This window comes from Pelobates fuscus, chromosome 4 (genome assembly GCF_036172605.1).
Source record: "Pelobates fuscus isolate aPelFus1 chromosome 4, aPelFus1.pri, whole genome shotgun sequence".
Lineage (NCBI taxonomy): Eukaryota > Metazoa > Chordata > Amphibia > Anura > Pelobatidae > Pelobates > Pelobates fuscus.
In genome coordinates, this window is record NC_086320.1 from 384,767,498 (window position 1) to 384,794,259 (window position 26,762).

The window sequence follows — 26,762 nt, forward strand, 5'->3', positions numbered from 1 at the left end:
AGCCAGGGCATTTAAAGGCCAGCGTACACACATCCAGCCAGGGCATTTAAAGGCCAGCGTATTCCAGCCAAGTGCGTACACACAGCCAGGGCAAGTAAAGGCCGGCGTATTCCAGCCAAGCCTGCTTGCCACGTTTTGCCCTGTGGAACTCAGAGATGTGTAATAAAAGCCCCCTGGCTGGCTGATTACTAGATGGGGAGGCACACACAATGGCACTTTTATAAACGGAAAAATAATTAAATAAAAATGAACAAACCCATAAAGCATTTTAGAAAAACTTAGGCTACACTTAAAGTCTGTGTCAGGTCAGCAAACTGACCATTCGGATCCTTCTCATGGAGAAGTCTTTGTGGTCGAGCCACGCTCCTCATGCTCAGCTTGTCAATCACAGATTTCACAATGAGCTGTCCTCTGTCACTCCTCTCGGCAGCAATAAAGGAATAATAACACTGAACTAAGTGCGTTTGGTGTGGGCATGGGGTCAGTGAGTGTAATATCAGCCCCACAGTTTATTCTCACAGAACGTTTTTGAAACAAAGTTAAAAGATTAAATAAGACTGTTCCTTGCCGGAATGTTTCACTGATTGTATTTTGCCCATTCATTCCCTGGGAGCACATGTGGCGGCTGGATCGCGGGATGAGAATCCTAGGGTTACTGAGACTGTAACAGGTAACCTTCGCACTGCAGATGCTGGTGAAATACATTTCCCATAATGCTCAGCAAGGCTTTGATTTTGGACCAATGGAAATCTTCAATGTAAAGGCTTGGAAACCATTATGGAAAACATCTGCAGTGCCAAATGATCCCATCTTCGTTACGGAATGGTCATCTGATTGCTGAGGCTTTAAATGGTAACAATCATTGTGTAAAGGGGACATTACTCATGCCATTGCAATCCTAGTGTTTGACTTGAGTCGAGTATAATGCCACGAGGAGGTTGAATGGCTGGCGTGCCACATATCTGGAATCAGGAAGAGGACATCTCGGAGGTCTAACATTACCTGCGGGTCACTGAAGCCTTTCTTGGATCTCCTTGTCAATATCCTCAGGTGGTTCAGAGTGGCGTCCCACATGTCTGTTTTTCCCATGATGTCGCTCCTTGTGGAGCCTCCTGCCTTTCTTCCGCTCTGATCGCCTGTTCTCCTGCGGATAAAAAGGATCTCAAGTCATCAGAAATCCCAAACCAATCGATCTCTACATACGGAGAACAAGGCTGCCTCAATCAATAACTGCTAAGATATGCAGGGAAAGGACAGAGCCGAGATGTATCTGGGTGTCTGGGTGATTTACTAAAATCAGAATTGTTGCGAATTCAACATGAATTTCAAATTGTAGACCAAAATTGTTGACCTGGAGGCATAGCGGGCTGGCAGAATTCTTCCAATTTAACTATTTTTGCCTTAAGTTTGAAATTCACTTTGAATTCACAGCAGTTCTCAAGTTAGTAAATAACTTAAACTTTGAAATTGTACTCAAATTAAAAAAGCCAATTCATATATAAAGACAATCTCATGATTATATGGAAATGAAACTTAAAGTGACTTAAAAGCACCAAAACAACTTTAGATCAAGCCCCTCCAGTCTCACTGCTTAAATCTCTGCCATTTAGGAGTTAAATCACTTTGTTTATACAGCCCCAGTCACACCTCCTTGCATGTGACTTACACAGCCTTCCCAAACACTTCCTGTAAAGAGAGATCTAGTGTTTATACTTCCTTTATTGCACATTCTGTTTAATTTCGAATTTCTTTTCTGGAGACCACTGGCGGATCCAGGGTGGGGGCAACGGGGCAATTGCCCCCCCCCCCGAGGCTCTTCCCAATTCATCCGCTACCCTCCTCACCACACATTCACACACTGCCCCCCCACATACATACACGTCCCCCCTACACACATTGCCCCACACCACTGGCGGATCCTGGGGGGGGGGCATGGGCAATTGCACCCCTGAGGCTCTCCCCTGCCGGCCAATGCAGGGCTAGCGCTATCCGTGCGTCAGCCCTGCAATGTGTCTTCACGGACCAGAGGGGAGATCCGAGATCTCCCTCCCCGGTCCGCAGGCAACGTGCTGGCAGCCGGCAGGGGAGGGAGGGAGAGAGGACTCGGGAGCTCAGCCTGCAGCTCCTCCGGGTCCTTCTCTCGCAAGCACGGAGCGTTGCCATGGCTACCATGGCAATGTTCCAAATCCAGGAGCTGCAGGCTAGAGTTCACTCTCACCACTGCGACCACCAGGGATTCCCTACCGGACCACCAGGGATTGAGAAATTATTAAAAGACAAATATTATAAAAAAAGCCTCTCTACCCTCCTCACCACACATTCACACACTGCCTACCACCTACACCCACTGCCCCACACACACCCTACACATACACACTGCCCCCCACACACACTGCCCCACACAGACCCTACAAATACACACACACTGCTCCCCCACACACTGCCCCACACACACATACACTGCCTCATACACATATTTCCCCACATACACACACACACACATACACTACCCCCATACACATTGCCACACACACACACACACACACACATTGTCCCCCTCTCACACACACACATAAACTGCCCCTCACATACACACACTGCACCCCTGACATACACTGTCACACACACATACTGCTCACACACACACACACACTGAACCTTTCATACACACTGCACCCCTCACACATTGCACCACTCACACACACCACTGCTCCTATGCCCTACTACAGCCCCATATCCCAGCAGACACCCAGGTAAGTTGTCAAACTGTTCTTAAACGGTTTGACTACTTACTCTTGGAGGCGGTCCCGGCACTCCTGGTACCATAACCACTACACCGAGCTGTAGTGGCCATTGTGCCTGGATTATTTCTTTAATAGTCTACAAGTTCCCCTCCCGAGATCAGGCTCTGGATCCGACCCCGCTGGAGACACTACATGGATATATATATATTTTTTTGTTAATACGTTTTGTTTCCCAAATTTTGACATTACTTACATGACATAACATTAAATGACAACATTAAAATATAAGTGTTTGGTTAAGATACCTGCAGCTACAACAACTTACAAGCATGAATATACAGAAATAAATACAAATAGGCATCCCTATAACCACATTTCAACCGTCTTAGAGCTCCAGGTCTCTGTTCTCAGTTAGGAAAAAAGACAAATGAGTAATTTGTTACATGTGAGTTTACAGAGGAAGAGGTTCTATTTCAACTGTCAAAAGTAAAGACAAATAAGTCAATGGGACCTGATGGAATACACCCAAAGCTATTAAAAGAGCTTAGTGGTGTACTAACAAAACCATTAAAGGATCACTATAGGGTCAGGAACACAAACATGTATTCCTGACCCCATAGTGTTAAAACCACCATAGTGTTTGCATGCAGAGGGTGGAGACACTGAATGGCAGTGCTGAACACTAGGCAGTACTGCCCCAGGAAGCACCTCAAGAAGCCATCTAAGGAGTGGCCAGTGGAGTTATTTTCTCTGAAAAGTCAGTGTTTACTGCAAAAGGCCTGAATGGAATGATTCTACTTACCAGAACAAATACAATAAGATGTAGTTGTTCTGGTGACTATACTGTCCCTTTAAGTTTGGAAGCTTAAGAGGGATGTATGGGAACAAAACTTGTGTGGACTGGCTGACAATAAAATTAGTTTAGGTAATGCAGACGTTGGTCTCTAACACTGTGGCATGTCCCCTTTCTTCTACACTCACTACATACACCTTTTCTCTGTCCCAGACTATATACCAGGAACTTCTGCCTGCTAGTAAGAAGGTAAGGAGACAAGTGGACCAGCGAGTGCTAGGGGACAGTCCTTAGAAAGCATGGAGTGAGCGCATCATTTGATGCATTTATGTCAAGCTCAAGGTGCTGCCTGCATAGTATGCCCTTAGTTGGATAGCCTGTAGGATTGGCAGGCAGCCTGACATGCATTCATGCCAGGCTGTCCTTCAAATTCTGTGGACAAACATGCCCCCTTTTTGGGTATGTTCACTCCTTTTGGCAGGTCTGGTCACGTGATTTGCGCCAGTGGCACACCCTTTTACCGCGCCCATTGACTTGTGCTTCACTGGACACTGCTGTTAGGGGGTATAGATTACTTGAAAGATGAAAGCATAAATTAGAGAGAGATTAGAATAGAGTATGTGTTTTCATATAGCTGCATCCTATGAGTTTCCCTCCAGCACCATCTCCATCAGATACATGACGCTTGGGAGGTATGACTGTTTTAGTGTTTCTGGTCAATAAGATTCTGTAATTAGGCCCATCATAATTGTCAGCACCAGGCCCAGTGTGCTCTTAATCTGGCCCTGTCTAACAGACATCTGAGGAGTGGCCAGTGAAGTTATCACTAGGCTGTAATGTAAACACTGCATTTTCTCTGAAAATACAGTGTTTACAGCAAAAAGCCTGAAGGTAATGATTCTACTCACCAGAACAAATTCAATAAGCTGTAGCTGTTCTGGTGACCAATCATTGATAACAGGAGTAGTCCCAGAAGATTGGAAGTTAGCGAATGTTGTGCCCATTGACAAGAAAGGTAGTAGGGAGGAGTCGGGAAACTATATGCCAGTAAGCCTTACTTCAGTAGTGGGGAAAGTGATGGAAACCATGTTAAAGGATAGGATTGTTGAACATCTAAAACCACATGGATTTCAAGATCAGAGACAACATGGGTTTACTTCAGGGAGATCATGCCAAACTAATCTTATTGATTTTGTTGATTGAGTAACTAAAATAATCGATCAGGGTGGTGCAGCAGACATTGCTTACCTAGATTTCAGTAAGGCTTTTGACACTGTTGCACATAGAAGGCTTATCAATAAATCTTTAATCTGCAATCTTTAAGTTTGGATTCCAATATTGTTAAATGGGTAAGGCAGTGGCTGAGTGACAGGCAACAGAGGGTTGTAGTCAATGGAGTATATTCGAAGCTTGGGCTTGTCACCAGTGGGGTACCTCAGGGATCTGTACTTGGACCCATTCTCTTTAATATTTTTATTAGTGATATTGCAGAAGGTCTTGATGGTAAGGCATGTCTTTTTGCTGATGATACTACGATATGTAACAGGGTTGATGTTCCAGGAGGGATAAGCCAAATGGCAAATGATTTAGGTAAACTAGAAAAATGGTCAGAGTTTTGGCAACTGACATTTAATGTGGATAAGTGCAAGATAATGCATCTTGGACGTAAAAACCCAAAGGCAGAGTATAGAATATTTGATAGAGTCCGAACCTCAACATCTGAGGAAAGGGATTTAGGGGTGATTATTTCTGATGACTTAAAGGTAGGCAGACAATGTAATAGAGCAGCAGGAAATGCTAGCAGAATGCTTGGTTGTATAGGGAGAGGTATTAGCAGTAGAAAGAGGGAAGTGCTCATGCCATTGTACAGAACACTGGTGAGACCATATTGTACACAGTACTGGAGACCATATCTTCAGAAGGATATTGATACCTTAGAGAGAGTTCAAAGAAGGGCTACTAAACTGGTTCATGGATTGCAGGATAAAACTTACCAGGAAAGGTTAAAGGATCTTAACATGCATAGCTTGGAGGAAAGACGAGACAGGGGGGATATGATAGAAACATTTAAATACATAAAGGGAATCAACTCAGTAAAGGAGGAGACTATATTTAAAAGAAGAAAAACTACCACAACCAGAGGACATAGTCTTAAATTAGAGGGACAAAGGTTTAAAAATATCAGGAAGTATTAATTTACTGAGAGGGTAGTGGATGCATGGAATAGCCTTCCAGCTGAAGTGGTAGAGGTTAACACAGTAAAGGAGTTTAAGCATGCGTGTGATAGGCATAAGGCTATCCTAACTATAAGATAAGGCCAGGGACTAATGAAATTATTTAGAAAATAGGGCAGACTAGATGGGCTGAAAAGTTCTTATCTGCCGTCACATTCTATGTTTCTTGCACATCCCAACTCCATGTGACTTACACAGCCTTCCTAAACACTTCCTGTAAAGAGAGATCTAATGTTTATACTTCCTTTATTGCACATTCTGTTTAATTTCAAATTTCTTATCTGGATACACTACCTGGATATTATATACACTACCTGGGCATTGGAAACACTACCTTGGCACTGGATACACTACCTGGGTATTTTATACACTACTTCTGCATTGGATACACTACTTGGGCATTGGATACACTACCTGGGCAATGGATATAAAAACTGGTCATTTTAAACACTACACTACCTGGACATTGGATACATAAATTGGGCATTGGATACACTACTTTGCATTGTATACATTACCTGAGCACTGCTGCCATTTGCTGGAATGGACATTATCCTTCCTGAATCAGGACGTAGTGACATAGGGCTGTATTTTCCTGCTCTGAAACGGTCAGGCTAGTGGACGGAGACAAGCAGGTGTTACAGATACATTGTAACAGGAATCCCCACAAACAGCCACACTGTATCTCTAACAGACCACGCAGCTTCACTAACTGACCACACAGCTTCACTAACAGACCACACAGCGTCAGTAACAGACCACACAGCGTCAGTAACAGACCACACAGCTTCACTAACAGACCACACAGTGTCACTAACAGACCACACAGTGTCAGTAACAGACCACACAGTGTCAGTAACAGACCACACAGTGTCACTAAGAGGCCACACAGCTTCACTAACAGACCACACAGTGTCATTAACAGACCACGCAGTGTCACTAACAGACCACACAGTGTCAGTAACAGACCACACAGCGTCAGTAACAGACCACACATCTTCACTAACAGACCACACAGTGTCAGTAACAGACCACACAGTGTCAGTAACAGACCACACAGTGTCACTAAGAGGCCACACAGCTTCACTAACAGACCACACAGTGTCACTAACAGACCACGCAGTGTCACTAACAGACCACACAGTGTCAGTAACAGACCATGCAGTGTCACTAACAGACCACGCAGTGTCACTAACAGACCTTGCAGTGTCACTATGAGGCCACGCAGCTTCACTAACAGACCACACAGTGTCAGTAACAGACCACACAGTGTCACTAAGAGGCCACGCAGTGTCACTAAGGGGCCATGCAGTGTCACTAAGAGGCCACGCAGTGTCAGTAAGGGGCCATGCAGTGTCACTAAGGGGCCACGCAGTGTCAGTAACAGACCACACAGTGTCACTAAGAGGCCACGCAGTGTCACTAAGGGGCCACACAGTGTCACTATGAGGCCACGCAGTGTCAGTAACAGACCACACAGTGTCAGTAACAGACCACGCAGTGTCACTAAGAGGCCACGCAGCTTCACTAACAGACCACACAGCTTCACTAACAGACCACACAGTGTCAGTAACAGACCACGCAGCTTCACTAACAGACCACGCAGCTTCACTAACAGACCACACAGTGTCAGTAACAGACCACGCAGCTTCACTAACAGACCACGCAGTGTCACTAACAGACCACACAGTGTCACTATGAGGCCACACAGTGTCACTATGAGGCCACGCAGTGTCAGTAACAGACCACGCAGTGTCACTATGAGGCCACGCAGCATCACTAACAGGCCACTCAGTGTCACCAATAGACCACACAGTGCCACTAACAGTCCATGCAGTCTCGGGCCACATAGTCTAAGATGCCATTAAAGGGACAGTGAGGACCCTTTACCTCTGCTGTGTGATGTATCTTGCCTCTTCTTCTGTCTTTATGATGTCTTCCCCTCCTCGATGGCTGAGATACCTGTAAAAATAGATTAATCTGATATTATCATACAGAGAAGAGGAGGTGGATTTATCCTTGACACAGAATGGACACTGTTTTTACAGACTTTTTGTATTATTCTTTCACAGCACGCAGGAGCGCTCGCGGACTAAAAACTAAACTAAAAGTAAAGAAAATACATCTGGAAATCCCAGGTGTTGCAGTCGCTGCGGCGGCGGCCAATATTGTCGACACACTTTGGTTTGTACGTCTTTCTCTTCGTGGGTTCAGGCAAACAGTGTCTGGTTAAGAGCTATGCAGTACGGACCATGTGAAATGTAAAAAGATTTCATTTAATAATTATTATATTTATAAGGTTTGCCACATGCAGTGTGTGAGAAGAACAGAATGGGAGAAGGCACTTTACGAGCAATGAGGTCAGCTCGAGGAATTTAGAATGATAAGTTATAGAACGGTCAATGTTCCATGAGAGGGACATGGATTCAGGGTTGCTGCCACCAGGAGGTTAAAAGATTGTCACCAAATTTTTTGGTGTTTTGTTCTTTTCCTGTTAATAATGTTTAGAGTATTTCCTGCTATCCCGATGGTCCTGATTCCATTTATATGTCATGGTGTCAGGGCCGGCGCTACCTGTAAGGCGGACTAGGCATCTGCCTAGGGCGCCCCTGGGGAAGGGGCACCGCCAGGAGCGCTGGCCCCCCTAATGCTGCAGCCGCCCGAGCGCTCTGCAGAGAGCCTCAGGCGGCTGCAGCTTTGCCCAGGCTGGTGCGTCCATGAGGGCGCACCGTCCAGGCGCAGCCAGAGGAGAGGGGCTGACAGGAGAGAAGCGCTCAGCGCTCCCTCCTGTCACTCCCTCACTGAGTGTGCACTTCCTTTTAGTCCGGCCGGGTACAGGAAACAAAAGCTCCCTGTATCCGTGGACCATACAGGGCTTGGCCACGCTATAATAAAGGTAGGGGAGGGTGGGGGGATAAACTGAAAGGGGGGGGGGATAAATGGAAAGGGGAGGGGGGAATAAATTGACGGGGGGGAATAAATGGAACGGGAGGGGGGGTAATTAATTGACAGGGAGGGGGGTAATAAATTGAAAGGGAGGGGGGGGGAATAAATGGAAACGGGGGGAGAGGGAATATATTGACAGGGAGGGATATAAATTGACAGGGAGGGGAGGGGAATAAATTGTAAGGGGGGGAATAAATTGACAGAGGGGGGGAATAAATTGACAGAGAGGGGGGTGGGAATAAATTGACAGGGACGGTGGGGGGAATAAATTGAAAGGGAGGGGGGGAATAAATGGACAGGGAGGGGGGGAATAAATTGACAGGGAGGGTGGGGGGAATAAATTGAAAGGGAGGGGGATATATTGAAAGGGAGGGGAAAGAAATTGACAGGGTGGGGGGGAGGAAATTGACAGGGAGGGGAATTGACGGGGTTGGGAGGGGGAATGAGAGTGCAGAGGGGAGAAGAGAGTGACAACGTGGGAGACGAGAGTGACAAGGGAGGGGGAGAAGAGAGGGACAAGCAGGGGAGAAGAGAGTGACAAGGGAGGGGGAGAAGAGAGGGACAAAGGGGGAGAGAAGAGAGTGGCAAGGGAGGGAGAGGGGGAGAAGAGAGTGACAAGGGAGGGGGGAGAGATTGACATCCATCACACACACACAATGCACCCCTTGCACACAGAAAAACACACAATGCATTACACACACAGACAAGCAATGCAAACCTTACACACAAAGACAATGCACCCCTTGCACACAGAAAAACACACAATGCATTACACACACACACACACACATACAAGCAATGCAACCCTTACACACAATGCATTCCTTACACACACTCAATGCACCCCTTACACACACTCAATGCACCCCTTACAGACGCACACACTGCATCCCGTATATACACAGAAACACACCTTGCAGCCCTTACACATACAAACACAGGTTCACACAATGCATTCCTTACACACATATCAGGACATCCCCTACTCCACCTCCTGTGAACAAACTCATTGGTGGAACATGAAGGTGGACCCTGGGACCCAGACCTTGAGCTGTGTAAGGGGCCCCAAAAAATGGAGCTGCTTCCCGTTCTCCCAGAACATTGATTTTTGTGACCACAGTTACAAACAGCCTCCAGAGAGCCTGTTCTACACAAGACCAGTGGAGCCAGACTACAGCTAGAGCCCATCATCATCCTCATCTGGTTGTAAGTAGGCAATCTAGCATATTATTCGTGGCACTAATCTCTAATTTACCTCACATTAAAGAAACACTATAGTCCCCTGAACCACTTCAGCTTAATGTAGTGGTTCTGGTGTCTATAGCCTGTCCCTGCAGGCCTTTTAAAACACGGCGGCACTGCAGCACTTGCGTTAGTTAACGGCAGATCATATGGGTGGGGCATTGTGATGTCATGTGGGGGGGCGGCAAACTTTACTTTAGCCTAGGGCGGCAAAGATCCTTGCACCGGCCCTGTATGGTGTGCTTTCTAGACTTTGATTGTTTGGGTACAGGTTAGACATTCGGCACAATATATTACTATATTGTTATTTTATATACTCCATTTATATTAAGTAGTTTTGTTTTACTTTGGTTTGTGTTCATTTAACTTAAAGAGTTTCACTGGAGGGACTGATAGCCTTAAGGGTTAGCTAACAGTGTTTCATGTTGGTGGTATGGTGGTGGACAATGGTATTGGGTGTTTGTTAAATGTATGTGTTTCTGTATGGTATGGGGTGAAACTTGATAAATGTACGGATTTACACTTTTATTCACTCCTCACCTCTTCGCCTACCTCTCACCTTTTCATCCACCCCTCATCTACACGAACACCCATCCCTTTACCTACCTCTCACCTTTTCATCCACCCCTCATCTACATGTCCACCTACCCCTTCACCTACCTCTCACCTTTTCATCCACCCCTCATCTACACGAACACCCACCCCTTCACGTACCTCTCACCTTTTCATCCACCCCTCATCTACACGAACACCCATCCCTTCGCCTACCTCTCACCTTTTCATCCACCCCTCATCTACACGAACACCCACCCCTTCATGTACCTCTCACCTTTTCATCCACCCCTCATCTACACGAACACCCATCCCTTCGCCTACCTCTCACCTTTTCATCCACCCCTCATCTACACGAACACCCATCCCTTCGCCTACCTCTCACCTTTTCATCCACCCCTCATCTACACGAACACCCATCCCTTCGCCTACCTCTCACCTTTTCATCCATCCCTCATCTACACGTCCACCCACCCCTTCACCTTCCTCTCACCTTTTCATCCACTCCTCATCTACATGAACACCCACCCCTTCACGTACCTCTCACCTTTTCATCCACCCCTCATCTACACGAACACCCATCTCTTCGCCTACCTCTCACCTTTTCATCCACCCCTCATCTACACGAACACCCTACCCTTCACGTACTCTTTCATCAGCTCATCACCTAAAATTTCACCCACCTCACTTCTCCTACCTAACCTTCCATCCACTCCTCTCCTACCATTTCATCGTTTTTTGCTGACAGGGCTGTGTCGCAGTCATCACACTTTCTGCTGGCTTTTCCAGTAAATACGTGTTCCCTCTTTGTTCTTGCTTTTTGAAGTACAAATTTTTCATCCTGAAGTGAAAATAATTAATATAAAGTATTATTTAACGAGCAGTCCTGATGTAAACGGTATAATAGCCCTTATTTTGTTAGTAAATGTGACACTTGGTCTGAGACTTTACGATGATCCTATATTATCCTGCTCTAGAAAGCGGGTTATTACAAGATTTATAAGATTTATATTTAATTTAAAATGTTCTGTTACCTATGTAATAGTGTCAGCGCCTTCTCAGAGTCAGTAAATTAGCTGCAATTATGAAGGTGTTTATAACCAGTACCAAGGGATGTCTGTTGGAGTTTGGTGAAATGTGTTGACAAATCCAGGGTTACCCAATCCTTGCCTTCAACTACAGACCCTCTGTCATCACCTGACGTGTTTTCCACTGTATTCAAAAACTGGATTGTGTCATATTAAACTGGGGGACAATGACCTCTAGGCACCATAACTACTCAAGGAATCACTTCAATACTTTCATTATTTATTGTTTCCCTTTACAAGCTGTCCCCCTGCTATTGAGAGGTGCGCTCTCCTGCCTGTTATTCTTACTATTGGTTAGTGGGTGACAGAGACTGCCCGGGGGAATTGGGGCACTAGGAAATGGTTCACTGGAAATTTGATAGAAACCCTTGCAGTGACATTCAGACATATTGGCAGTGAAATAGTGAGTAATATTCACTAATCCCACAAGCTCTGAAATGATAATGTCTCTCTGCTAACAGAGCATAATGCTCCCGAGAGCCTGAAGTTAAACTCGGCCCGAACATTCGTGGTCTACAGCATAATTCTATGATGCCTTTACCCACCCCCACATACCTTTTATCCACGCCACACCTACCTTTTACCCATCCTATACCTACCCTTTACCCACCTCACTTACCCTTTATCCACCACACACCTATCCCTTACCCATCCTATACCTAACCTTTACCCACCCCACACCTATCCTTTAGCCTATCCCTTACCTACCCCTTACCCATCATGCACTTACCCTTTAACCTACCCTACACATACCCTTTACCCAACCCATACCCACCCTTTAGCCCATTTAATCCAACTTTCATTAACCCTTTGATCTACCTTTGATTTAGCCATTAATCCACTACTTAACTACCCTTTCCTCCATCTTCACGTACCCTTTTACCTACCTCTCACAGTGACACCTACCCTTTCACCAAAATGTACCTTTTCACCCACAACTGTCCTACTCTTTAACCCACCCTCACCTACCATTTTATCAACCCCTCGTTCCCCTTTTACCCACCCCACCTGCCCCTTTATCAACCCCTCATTTCCCTTTTACCCACTCCTTATCTACCCCTTTATCAACCCCTCGTTTCCCTTTTACCCACGCCTACCTACCACTTTATTAACCCCTCGTTCCCCTTTTACCCACTCCTTACCTACCCCTTTATCAACCCTTTGTTTCCCTTTCACCCACTCCTTACCTACCTTTTTCTCTTGACGCACCAGAGCTGAGAAGCATCCAGTACACTTCTCGCGCTTTTTTTTAGAAGCCTTGTCTTGTCTCTTTATCCTTGCTTTTTGCTGTAGAGTTGGTGGTGCCTAAAAGGAATATAATTTATGCAAAATTCAATAAATGTCACACAGTCAGGGTAAGCTGTGCAGTGTTTGCTCTATGTATATATTAGGGCAATGTCCGGGGAATGTCCGGGGAATGTCTGGGGAAGTAGGTGCATTGGAGGGTTCAGTGGTGGATTACTTGGTGGGACTCCAGGAAGCATTGTTTTGTGTGTTATGTTTCCCACATTTCTAAGTGAAAGAGACCCTTCTTCTTCTGACTCAATCCTGCAGAGACCTTAAATTTAGGCCGAAGTCTTCTGCAGGAAGGGGATTATTATACTGAAATCAGCCAGCCAGAGTGGAAGCAACGCTAATACGGACCCAGAAATACTTCATAGTAACCACCGACACTCTATTTGCTTGTCAAAGCCAGCTTGTCTGCGTATAGACAGACTGAACCCCAGCTTTTGTCCCTTTCAGTTAAAACTCAATGCCATTTCATATTAATGAAGTTGTTTTGGTGCATAGACCCTTCAACTTCATTAATATGAATCTTGCCATTAATGAGAAATGTCCAAGTTTATATTTGCAAGCTATGGGAGGGTTGCTGCCCAGGTATATCTAGACTGGAATCTTAAATGTGACCATGATAAAGTGCATGTTGACACGGAACGCGTAGGTTGCTGTGGCTGCTATATTTTGAGCCATTTTCCCACTGTAAGTCACACTGTCGATTTCCTTGGGCAATAAAGGAAGTGACTTGTCAGAATGAGCAGTGGTTCTAATTTCTTCAATTGATTTTTTTTCTCAGCTCGCTTGCTGTGATATGCTGTGATATGAGCTGCCTGCTGATTCAGCGATCTGGAGAGGGGACACGGTTTGCAATGTGAAGGTACACAGTATCGGTGAATGTAGAGTGGCTATCCAAGCTATATGGATTGTATAATACGTATTGACTGTTTGGGAATATATCGTTTTGTATGAATGTTTACATTTGGCCAAAAACTCTCCTCTGGTAGCTGTCAGACTGCCTATTACCAGAGTCGCTTCCTTAATGAAGGCTTTCGTTTGGTGATGATACTGCCGAACCCTGCGAATGCTTCTCATTGGAGCGCTGGATTCCAAGAGATTCATAAAGAAACATCCGATTGGCTAATCGTGGCGGGGATGTGCTAATTAGAGGAAAAGTCTGGCACAGCATTACAATTTAATATTTTTTATCTTAAAAAGTGCCGGGCATAGTCAAAAAGTTAAGGAACACGTTAAGATTATTAATAAAGGCATTTATTTGCTATGTTACTGTTCCTTTAAAGGGAAACTCTCACTTCCCAGAATTTGGAATATTATGTTCACTTATTCGCTAGATTTAACAAATGTGTGTTTGTGAAGTCTGATGCTGGGCTCGTCACGGCTGTATTAATCTCCACCCTGGGATGGAATGCCTCCATCTTGGATCGCTATTTGTCCATCTGCCAGTCTGCGTAGAGAGAGGAGGAGAAATGAACAATTAACTCCTCAAACACGCTGTGTGCCCTGGCTGAGCGTCACATGAAACCGCCACAGGGGATTACGATGATTTATTTACTGGTGTTAGGAGTTTGTTTGCCTGAGACACTGAGAGCCATGTTTTTGACTGCGTCAATTTTTACATCAAGGAGGGTCAGCTGTGGGTTGCAAGCAGAGATGTACTCAGTGAGCATGTACTCAGTGAGCATGTACTCAATGAGCATGTACTCAGTGAGCATGTACTCAGTGAGCATGAACTCAGTGAGCATGTACTCAGTGAGCATGTACTCAGTGAGCATGTACTCAGTGAGCATGTACTCAGTGAGCATGTACTCAGTGACTTTGTTAGACTTTAGGGAGATTTAGACAATACTTAGACTTGGGGTAATGCATTATCTCCCCACGTAATGCGGGCATTACGCAATACACAATAACCTATTTGCTTACCAGATCTTTAACATTTTGGTCATTATTTCACAAGTGAAAAGTCGAGTACGATGTGACTCATTCCATTCAGGAAAGCCAAGCCAGGAAAGTACGGGGTTAATTAGTGTCTAGTTAGACATGTTTGTTTATGTGAATTAGATGTATGTGTGTGTCTAGTTATGGATGTGTGTGTGTGAATGACTCATTATATGTATGTGTGTGTCTAATTACTGTGTGTGTGTGTATGGCTCATTATATGTATGTGTGTGTCTAGTTATGGATGTGTCTATATGTAAATGGCTCATTATATGTATGTGTGTGTCTAGTTATGATGTGCGTGTGTGTGTGTGAATGGCTCATTATATGTATGTGAGTGTCAGGTTATGGATGTGTGTAGGTGTGTATGTGTTAATGACTCATTATATGTATGTATGTATGTATGTGTCTAGTTATGATGTGTATCTGTTTGAATGGCTCATTATATGTATGTGGGTGTCTAGTTATGATGTGTGTGTGTGTGTGTATAGATCATTATATGTATGTGTGTGTCTACTTACGGTGTGTGTGTGTGTGTGTATGTGAATGGCTCATTAAATGTATGTGAGTGTCAGGTTATGGATGTGTGTAGGTGTGTATGTGTGAATGACTCATTATATGTATGTATGTATGTATGTGTCTAGTTATGATGTGTATCTGTTTGAATGGCTCATATGTATGTGGGTGTCTAGTTATGATGTGTGTGTGTGTGTGTATAGATCATTATATGTATGTGTGTGTCTACTTACGGTGTGTGTGTGTGTGTGTGTATGTGAATGGCTCATTAAATGTATGTGAGTGTCAGGTTATGGATGTGTGTAGGTGTGTATGTGTGAATGGCTCATTTTATGTATGTATGTGTCTAGTTATGATGTGTATCTATTTGAATGGCTCATTATATGTATGTGGGTGTCTAGTTATGATGTGTGTGTGTGTGTGTGTGTAGCTCATTATATGTATATGAGTGTCTAGTTATGGTGTGTGTATGTATGTGGATAGCTCATTAAATGTATGTGATTGTCTAGTTATGGTGTGTGTTTAAATGGCTCATTATATGTATGTGAGTGTCTAGTTATGAGGTGTGTGTGTGTGTGTGTATAGCCAATTATATGTATGTGATTGTCTTGTTATAGTGTGTGTTTGTGTGTATGGCTCATTATATGTATATGAGTGTCTAGTATGGGGTGTGTGTGCGTGAATAGCTCATTATATGTATGTAAGTGTCTAATTATGGTGTGTATGTGAATCCTCTGTGGACCTGGCCCCGAGTAATTTGTTTTAACATAATTTTAGTGCTTTATAGTTCATTTCTCCTGGTAAAACAAAGCTGCCGTCCCTCCTGTTATTCTGACCCTTGGATAGCATGTGAATTAGGCTATAGAGGGCGGGTGGGTTTACACAGACGGAGTGCAGCTTCCAGATGTTTAAACTCCAGCTGGGTCTGATCAGAACAAATATTTCACGGGAAATGTGATGCGCAATTTGCTAACTCTTGCGATGCCATTGAGACGTAGCAATGAGTTAGGAAAGTAAACTAACAGGATGTTAATGTCTCGTACAGAGCACTAGTCCTGGCTTTCTGTCATTTTACCCCAGACTGAATAAATATTGGGAGTTCTCCCTTAACTTGTCTGACCATTCGTTTTTTAATTGGTTTAATTAGTGAATAAATGGAAGTGAAATTTCCAAAATTATCTTAAACCTGCAACATTAAAAAGCAAACCCTCCGTGAGTTTTAACACCTTCATGATGTAAGTAGGCTTTCAATGTTGCTGGGGAAATCACACATGGTTTACCATTTGCAGCACATTTGAAACATTTTTCAAAGTGTTTTTTTTTTTTTTTTACTTATTTTGGATCTATAGCAGATATAGGATTGTGTGAACGTGAACCTGATGGTCCCTGTTAATGGTCATGTGACGGAAGTGACGGAACGCTGCCTATTTCTATGGGGGGAGATACGTGATGAATGGCCTGTTTGGCCCGGGCCACAAGCTTGTGGCCCCATTTTTGGGACTGTTTTACATGTGCCTGTATATGCAGCTGTGGGTCAACAAAGGAGGGGGGGGGGCAGCAGCTCTGTAAAGTCTGTGCCTCTCCCCCTACCCCTTCCTGTTACAGCAGGACGTGGTCACAGGGACACTCTTCCATCCCCCCATCAGCTTCTTGGGATTGAAACCCCTGGTGTATTGTGTTGGAGACCCCATGTAGGGGGTCTGTGCATGTAAAAACATATGTGACAAAATAAACAGTCAGTGTTGTACCCCCAGAGCTGCGTCTCGTCCAGTTACTGGGAGGGTGGGAGGGAATGGCTGTCTGCCTGTTCTAAGGGTTCCTGAGGAAGGTAATAGCAGAGGTAGCTGGTCGGGTTACCTGTGGTCCACTACTTTACAGAGCTGCTGCCCCTGCCCCCCTTTGTTGACACACAGCTGCATTAACAGGCACATGTAAAACAGTCCCAAAAATGGCGCCACAAGCTAATGGCCCACGCCAAACAAATAAGGCCATCCATCACATATCTCCCCCCATAGAAATAGACAGTGGGAACATGGGGATATGGCAATCACTGACGGCGTTCCATCACAGGTCATACCTGTCAATGCTCCTACCCCACCTTGCCGGGCAGGGAAGAGAGCAGACTGCATAGAGCACAGTGTAAGGGGTCGGCTATCTCTAGAGAGAGTGGTGAGGCTGACTGACACCCTGACCTCTCTGTGCACAGTCCTAGTGCCCAGTCCTCTCATGCATTATTTTACCAGAATGTGGAACTGTCCTGGCAATTTTGAAACTGTTGGCACCTAGGCAACCATCAACTATCTGCAACTATGTATATTGAGTGTTTACTGTTGACTTCACTGACCAAAAGTAAAGAATATCTTCCAGAATATTTTGGACGAGCTGTTGTGGTATCCCGGCTTCGCCTCATCTTCACATCTGTTGGTTCCTAAAGGGGACAAAGGAATTTAGAATCAGACAGTAGGTTGTATTTGAGTCAGCGTTCAGTTATAGTCCGAGACACTGTCAGAGAAAGCTCTCCAGCTCTTATGTTTAATTCTGGGGGCCTATGTAGTGTTCAGTACGTTGCATTAGATCTGTGAATGTTGGGTATCTTCAATGCTAAATTCTTATGACCTGCATGTCCATATCTTTCATCATATCGTTCTTCAGAGTCACAAAGACTTCCAAGGCTTTAACTAGAGTGCTGAAGTGGTACCCAATGGATTTCAGTGAAACGCGTTGCTTTGAAGGGTTACTATTTAAATAATAGAAACCACTACCATAGCTGTCTCATCTACAACAAGCCCAGGTGTGTTCCTTTAACCCCAAGCTGCCCTTACGATCTCCATTTCATCACCTGTTTTTGTGGCCGTGCTATCAACGAATATCCTCCGGTTCTCCGAGGAGGCTTGGTTTTTTTGCTACTGTCACTATTCCTCTTGGGCCTCTGAAATGTGAATGAAACATCCATCAAACATCAGCGGAGTGTCAGTAATCATTTATTCGATATTATTAAATGCATATACTGCATTAAAGATATAGTTACAGGAATTCTTGTGACTACATCACTGTAACGGATCACCTGGCACCCCGACTGGTTACCTCTGCCAAAGATGCTCCTAGCGCTTACCAAGGACTATCAGCATCGCACCGAGCACTCCACTTGACACCATAAGCACTGCAGGCCCCACGAACCGCCGCAGCTTGGTTGGGGTCTCGCCATCTCCTACCCACCCTGGACGTACGACAAGGCTCCAGGTCCCAGTGGGTGAACCTCTCTATCCCCAGAGAGCAAAGCAGGAACAGGAACAAGCTCTTAGAAGAGCTTAGTGATTATAGCAAGAGAGTATGAAGAGCATAGCAATCCCTTGTAGAAGATTCCCCCCAATAAGAGACAGGACTCTAAATTGAGGGTGAAGTAGAAATGGTTTAATGAGCACAAAGGCATTTCTTGTTTACAGTATTCCCCACAAGGTTACCACCCATGTGGACCTTGTGGAGCACAGGACACAAAGTCACAACAGCCAATCACAGTATTGTATAGTTAGACACTCCCAGCTAATGTACACAAACCCTCCCCTCTGCCTGTGATACAATTACCAAACACAATGGACTAACTCAATTACCACAGGCAGAAAATATCCAGTTTTACTCAAAGTCCAGAAACACCCCAAAACAACATCATATCCCCCTACATCCCTGGGAAGCCCTGATCTGGGTGAACAACATATCCAAAAATCACCCAGATCAGAGCAGGGGTTCAAAAGTTTTATGGAAGTCACATTTGTCCGACCGCAAGCATTGTTTTCATGCCCAACAGTTCCAAAGATTTAGGCTGTGCGGCCGGTCTATCTTCTCTTTCCTGGAGATAATTGGCTTAAGTGGCTGTGGTAACTTAATTATCTCCAGTAACAGGAAATATCTCTAAGTCAAAAACTGTTACAAAAACCACATAACAATACATAACTCTTATAATACAATGTTTAACCTATATGTCCAACATATCCCCAGATAGCTTGGATCTGAGCGCTCAATATGTCCAATGTTAAAAGTGCCCTATAGTACAAGGAAGGATGGAGTCAGAAAATAGCAAGGGCTGATAGGAGAGATTGAGGAGGGACAAAGTAGCCAGTTTAAACTGGTCTGGCACTGTCCCTGGGACAATGCCCTGCTGGAGAAACAATAGGTCAGGAAAAAGGGGGAGGGGGAGAGGCACATTTTCCCATAGATTTAAAGGGACAGAAAAAGGGTTTTAAAATCCAATAAGCCCAAATAGGGTTTTTAAAGGGGAATATATCCAAGGGGACATAGTCACAAGGCAAGAGGCTGGCAAGCAGGCCTCTCCAAATCCCAGTGACAAAGGTGCTTTTGTCACAATCATGTAATATTAACAATACAAATAGCCCTATAACTTCATGTAATATTAACAATACTAATAGTCCTATAACATCATATAATATTAAAGATACAAATACTCCTATAACATCATGTAATATTACAAATACAAATAGCTCTATAAAATCATGTAATATTAAAGATACAAATACTCCTATAACATCATGTAATATTAACGATACAAATAGCCCTATAACATCATGTAATATTAAATATACAAATAGCTCTATAACATCATGTAATATTAAATATACAAATAGCTCTATAACATCATGTAATATTAAATATACAAATAGCTCTATAACATCGTGTAATATTAAAGATACAAATAGTCCTATAACATCATGTAATATTAACGATACAAATAGTCCTATAACATCATGTAATATTAAAGATACAAATAGCTCTATAACATCGTGTAATATTAAAGATACAAATAGTCCTATAACATCATGTAATATTAAAGATACAAATAGCTCTATAACATCATGTAATATTAAATATACAAATAGCCCTATAACATCATGTAATATTAAATATACAAATAGCCCTTTAACATCATGTAATATTAACGATACAAATAGCCCTATAACATCATGTAATATTAACGATACAAATAGCTCTATAACATCATGTAATATTAAAGATACAAATAGCTCTATAACATCATGTAATATTAAATATACAAATAGCCCTATAACATCATGTAATATTAAATATACAAATAGCCCTTTAACATCATGTAATATTAACGATACAAATAGCCCTATAACATCATGTAATATTAACGATACAAATAGCCCTTTAACATCATGTAATATTAAATGTACAAATAGCCCTATAACATCATGTAATATTAAAGATACAAATAGCCCTATAACATCATGTAATATTAACGATACAAATAGCTCTATAACATCATGTAATATTAACGATACAAATAGCTCTATAACATCATGTAATATTAAAGATACAAATAGCTCTATAACATCATGTAATATTAAATATACAAATAGTTCTATAACATCATGTAATATTAAAGATACAAATAGCCCTATAACATCATGTAATATTAACGATACAAATAGCTCTATAACATCATGTAATATTAACGATACAAATAGCTCTATAACATCATGTAATATTAAAGATACAAATAGCTCTATAACATCATGTAATATTAAATATACAAATAGTTCTATAACATCATGTAATATTAAAGATACAAATAGCCCTATAACATCATGTAATATTAACGATACAAATAGCTCTATAACATCATGTAATATTAAAGATACAAATAGCTCTATAACATCATGTAATATTAAATATACAAATAGCCCTATAACATCATGTAATATTAAATATACAAATAGCCCTTTAACATCATGTAATATTAACGATACAAATAGCCCTATAACATCATGTAATATTAACGATACAAATAGCCCTTTAACATCATGTAATATTAAATGTACAAATAGCCCTATAACATCATGTAATATTAAAGATACAAATAGCCCTATAACATCATGTAATACTAACGATACAAATAGCCCTATAACATCATGTAATATTAAATGTACAAATAGTCCTATAACATCATGTAATATTAAAGATACAAATAGTCCTATAACATCATGTAATATTAAAGATACAAATAGCCCTATAACATCGTGTAATATTAAAGATACAAATAGTCCTATAACATCATGTAATATTAAATATACAAATAGCCCTATAACATCATGTAATATTAAAGGTACAAATAGCCCTATAACATCATGTAATATTAAATATACAAATAGCCCTATAACATCATGTAATATTAACGATACAAATAGCCCTATAACATCATGTAATATTAAATATACAAATAGCTCTATAACATCATGTAATATTAAATATACACATAGCCCTATAACATCATGTAATATTAAATGTACAAATAGCCCTATAACATCATGTAATATTAAAGGTACAAATAGCTCTATAACATCATGTAATATTAACGATACAAATAGCCCTATAACATCATGTAATATTAAATATACAAATAGCCCTATAACATCATGTAATATTAAATATACAAATAGCCCTATAACATCATGTAATATTAAATATACAAATAGCCCTATAACATCATGTAATATTAAATATACAAATAGCCCTATAACATCATGTAATACTAACGATACAAATAGCCCTATAACATCATGTAATATTAAATGTACAAATAGTCCTATAACATCATGTAATATTAAATATACAAATAGCCCTATAACATCATGTAATATTAAAGATACAAATAGTCCTATAACATCATGTAATATTAAAGATACAAATAGCCCTATAACATCGTGTAATATTAAAGATACAAATAGTCCTATAGCATGTAATATTAAAGGTACAAATAGCTCTATAACATCATGTAATATTAACGATACAAATAGCCCTATAACATCATGTAATATTAAATATACAAATAGCCCTATAACATCGTGTAATATTAAAGATACAAATAGTCCTATAGCATGTAATATTAAATATACAAATAGCCCTATAACATCATGTAATATTAACGATACAAATAGCTCTATAACATCATGTAATATTAACTATACAAATAGTCCTATAACATCATGTAATATTAAAGATACAAATAGCTCTATAACATCGTGTAATATTAAAGATACAAATAGTCCTATAACATCATGTAATATTAAAGATACAAATAGCTCTATAACATCATGTAATATTAAATATACAAATAGCCCTATAACATCATGTAATATTAAATATACAAATAGCCCTTTAACATCATGTAATATTAACGATACAAATAGCCCTATAACATCATGTAATATTAAATATACAAATAGCCCTTTAACATCATGTAATATTAACGATACAAATAGCCCTATAACATCATGTAATATTAAATATACAAATAGCCCTTTAACATCATGTAATATTAACGATACAAATAGCCCTTTAACATCATGTAATATTAACGATACAAATAGCCCTTTAACATCATGTAATATTAACGATACAAATAGCCCTATAACATCATGTAATATTAAAGATACAAATAGCCCTATAACATCATGTAATATTAACGATACAAATAGCTCTATAACATCATGTAATATTAAATATACAAATAGCCCTATAACATCATGTAATATTAAATATACAAATAGCCCTTTAACATCATGTAATATTAACGATACAAATAGCCCTATAACATCATGTAATATTAACGATACAAATAGCCCTTTAACATCATGTAATATTAAAGATACAAATAGCCCTATAACATCATGTAATATTAAAGATACAAATAGTCCTATAACATCATGTAATACTAACGATACAAATAGCCCTATAACATCATGTAATATTAACGATACAAATAGCCCTATAACATCATGTAATATTAAATATACAAATAGCCCTATAACATCATGTAATATTAAATATACAAATAGCCCTTTAACATCATGTAATATTAACGATACAAATAGCCCTATAACATCATGTAATATTAAATATACAAATAGCCCTTTAACATCATGTAATATTAACGATACAAATAGCCCTTTAACATCATGTAATATTAACGATACAAATAGCCCTTTAACATCATGTAATATTAACGATACAAATAGCCCTATAACATCATGTAATATTAAAGATACAAATAGCCCTATAACATCATGTAATATTAACGATACAAATAGCTCTATAACATCATGTAATATTAAATATACAAATAGCCCTATAACATCATGTAATATTAAATATACAAATAGCCCTATAACATCATGTAATATTAAATATACAAATAGCCCTTTAACATCATGTAATATTAACGATACAAATAGCCCTATAACATCATGTAATATTAACGATACAAATAGCCCTATAACATCATGTAATATTAAAGATACAAATAGTCCTATAACATCATGTAATACTAACGATACAAATAGCCCTATAACATCATGTAATATTAAATGTACAAATAGTCCTATAACATCATGTAATATTAAAGATACAAATAGCCCTATAACATCATGTAATATTAAAGATACAAATACTCCTATAACATCATGTAATATTAACGATACAAATAGCCCTATAACATCATGTAATATTAAAGGTACAAATAGTCCTATAACATCATGTAATATTAAAGATACAAATAGCCCTATAACATCATATAATATTAAATGTACAAATAGTCCTATAACATCATGTAATATTAAAGATACAAATAGCCCTATAACATCATGTAATATTAAAGATACAAATACTCCTATAACATCATGTAATATTAACGATACAAATAGCCCTATAACATCATGTAATATTAAATGTACAAATAGTCCTATAACATCATGTAATATTAAAGATACAAATAGCCCTATAACATCATGTAATATTAACGATACAAATACTCCTATAACATCATGTAATATTAAAGATACAAATAGCTCTATAACATCATGTAATATTAAAGATACAAATACTCCTATAACATCATGTAATATTAACGATACAAATAGCCCTATAACATCATGTAATATTAAAGGTACAAATAGTCCTATAACATCATGTAATATTAAAGATACAAATAGCCCTATAACATCATGTAATATTAAAGATACAAATAGCCCTATAACATCATGTAATATTAAATGTACAAATAGCCCTATAACATCATGTAATACTAACGATACAAATAGCTCTATAACATCATGTAATATTAAAGATACAAATAGCCCTATAACATCATGTAATACTAACGATACAAATAGCCCTATAACATCATGTAATATTAAATGTACAAATAGTCCTATAACATCATGTAATATTAAAGATACAAATACTCCTATAACATCATGTAATATTAACGATACAAATAGCCCTATAACATCATGTAATATTAAAGGTACAAATAGTCCTATAACATCATGTAATATTAACGATACAAATAGCTCTATAACATCATGTAATATTAAAGGTACAAATAGCCCTATAACATCATGTAATATTAACGATACAAATAGCCCTATAACATCATGTAATATTAAATGTACAAATAGTCCTATAACATCATGTAATATTAAAGATACAAATAGCCCTATAACATCATGTAATATTAAAGATACAAATACTCCTATAACATCATGTAATATTAACGATACAAATAGTCCTATAACATCATGTAATATTAACGATACAAATAGCTCTATAACATCATGTAATATTAAAGGTACAAATAGTCCTATAACATCATGTAATATTAACGATACAAATAGTCCTATAACATCATGTAATATTAACGATACAAATAGCTTTATAACATCATGTAATATTAACGATACAAATAGCTCTATAACATCATGTAATATTAAAGATACAAATAGCTCTATAACATCATGTAATATTAAATATACAAATAGTTCTATAACATCATGTAATATTAAATATACAAATAGCCCTATAACATCATGTAATATTAAATATACAAATAGCCCTTTAACATCATGTAATATTAACGATACAAATAGCCCTATAACATCATGTAATATTAACGATACAAATAGCCCTTTAACATCATGTAATATTAAATGTACAAATAGCCCTATAACATCATGTAATATTAAAGATACAAATAGCCCTATAACATCATGTAATATTAACGATACAAATAGCTCTATAACATCATGTAATATTAACGATACAAATAGCTCTATAACATCATGTAATATTAAAGATACAAATAGCTCTATAACATCATGTAATATTAAATATACAAATAGTTCTATAACATCATGTAATATTAAAGATACAAATAGCCCTATAACATCATGTAATATTAACGATACAAATAGCTCTATAACATCATGTAATATTAACGATACAAATAGCTCTATAACATCATGTAATATTAAAGATACAAATAGCTCTATAACATCATGTAATATTAAATATACAAATAGTTCTATAACATCATGTAATATTAAAGATACAAATAGCCCTATAACATCATGTAATATTAACGATACAAATAGCTCTATAACATCATGTAATATTAAAGATACAAATAGCTCTATAACATCATGTAATATTAAATATACAAATAGCCCTATAACATCATGTAATATTAAATATACAAATAGCCCTTTAACATCATGTAATATTAACGATACAAATAGCCCTATAACATCATGTAATATTAACGATACAAATAGCCCTTTAACATCATGTAATATTAAATGTACAAATAGCCCTATAACATCATGTAATATTAAAGATACAAATAGCCCTATAACATCATGTAATACTAACGATACAAATAGCCCTATAACATCATGTAATATTAAATGTACAAATAGTCCTATAACATCATGTAATATTAAAGATACAAATAGTCCTATAACATCATGTAATATTAAAGATACAAATAGCCCTATAACATCGTGTAATATTAAAGATACAAATAGTCCTATAACATCATGTAATATTAAATATACAAATAGCCCTATAACATCATGTAATATTAAAGGTACAAATAGCCCTATAACATCATGTAATATTAAATATACAAATAGCCCTATAACATCATGTAATATTAACGATACAAATAGCCCTATAACATCATGTAATATTAAATATACAAATAGCTCTATAACATCATGTAATATTAAATATACACATAGCCCTATAACATCATGTAATATTAAATGTACAAATAGCCCTATAACATCATGTAATATTAAAGGTACAAATAGCTCTATAACATCATGTAATATTAACGATACAAATAGCCCTATAACATCATGTAATATTAAATATACAAATAGCCCTATAACATCATGTAATATTAAATATACAAATAGCCCTATAACATCATGTAATATTAAATATACAAATAGCCCTATAACATCATGTAATATTAAATATACAAATAGCCCTATAACATCATGTAATACTAACGATACAAATAGCCCTATAACATCATGTA

The 26,762-nt window shown here is 39.3% G+C and overlaps 1 protein-coding gene across 2 annotated transcripts in view; it reads right to left on the reverse strand.

The window, feature by feature from the left end:
* LOC134609247 (uncharacterized) overlaps nt 1-26,762 on the reverse strand; it is a 51,496-nt gene that overhangs the window by 8,864 nt on the left and 15,870 nt on the right. The window contains exons 3-9 of one of the 2 annotated variants that reach the window (XM_063452883.1): nt 18,186-18,275; nt 17,691-17,774; nt 12,791-12,904; nt 11,236-11,352; nt 7,680-7,733; nt 6,290-6,385; nt 1,003-1,144 (exon numbers count right to left, since the gene is read on the reverse strand). In XM_063452883.1, the coding sequence (XP_063308953.1) occupies nt 1,010-1,144; nt 6,290-6,385; nt 7,680-7,733; nt 11,236-11,352; nt 12,791-12,904; nt 17,691-17,774; nt 18,186-18,275 (690 nt within the window). In that variant the 3' untranslated portion in view covers nt 1,003-1,009. Of the gene's footprint in view, nt 1-1,002; nt 1,145-6,289; nt 6,386-7,661; nt 7,734-11,235; nt 11,353-12,790; nt 12,905-17,690; nt 17,775-18,185; nt 18,276-26,762 lie in introns of both variants that reach the window. The other variant, XM_063452882.1, reaches the window with a different exon arrangement.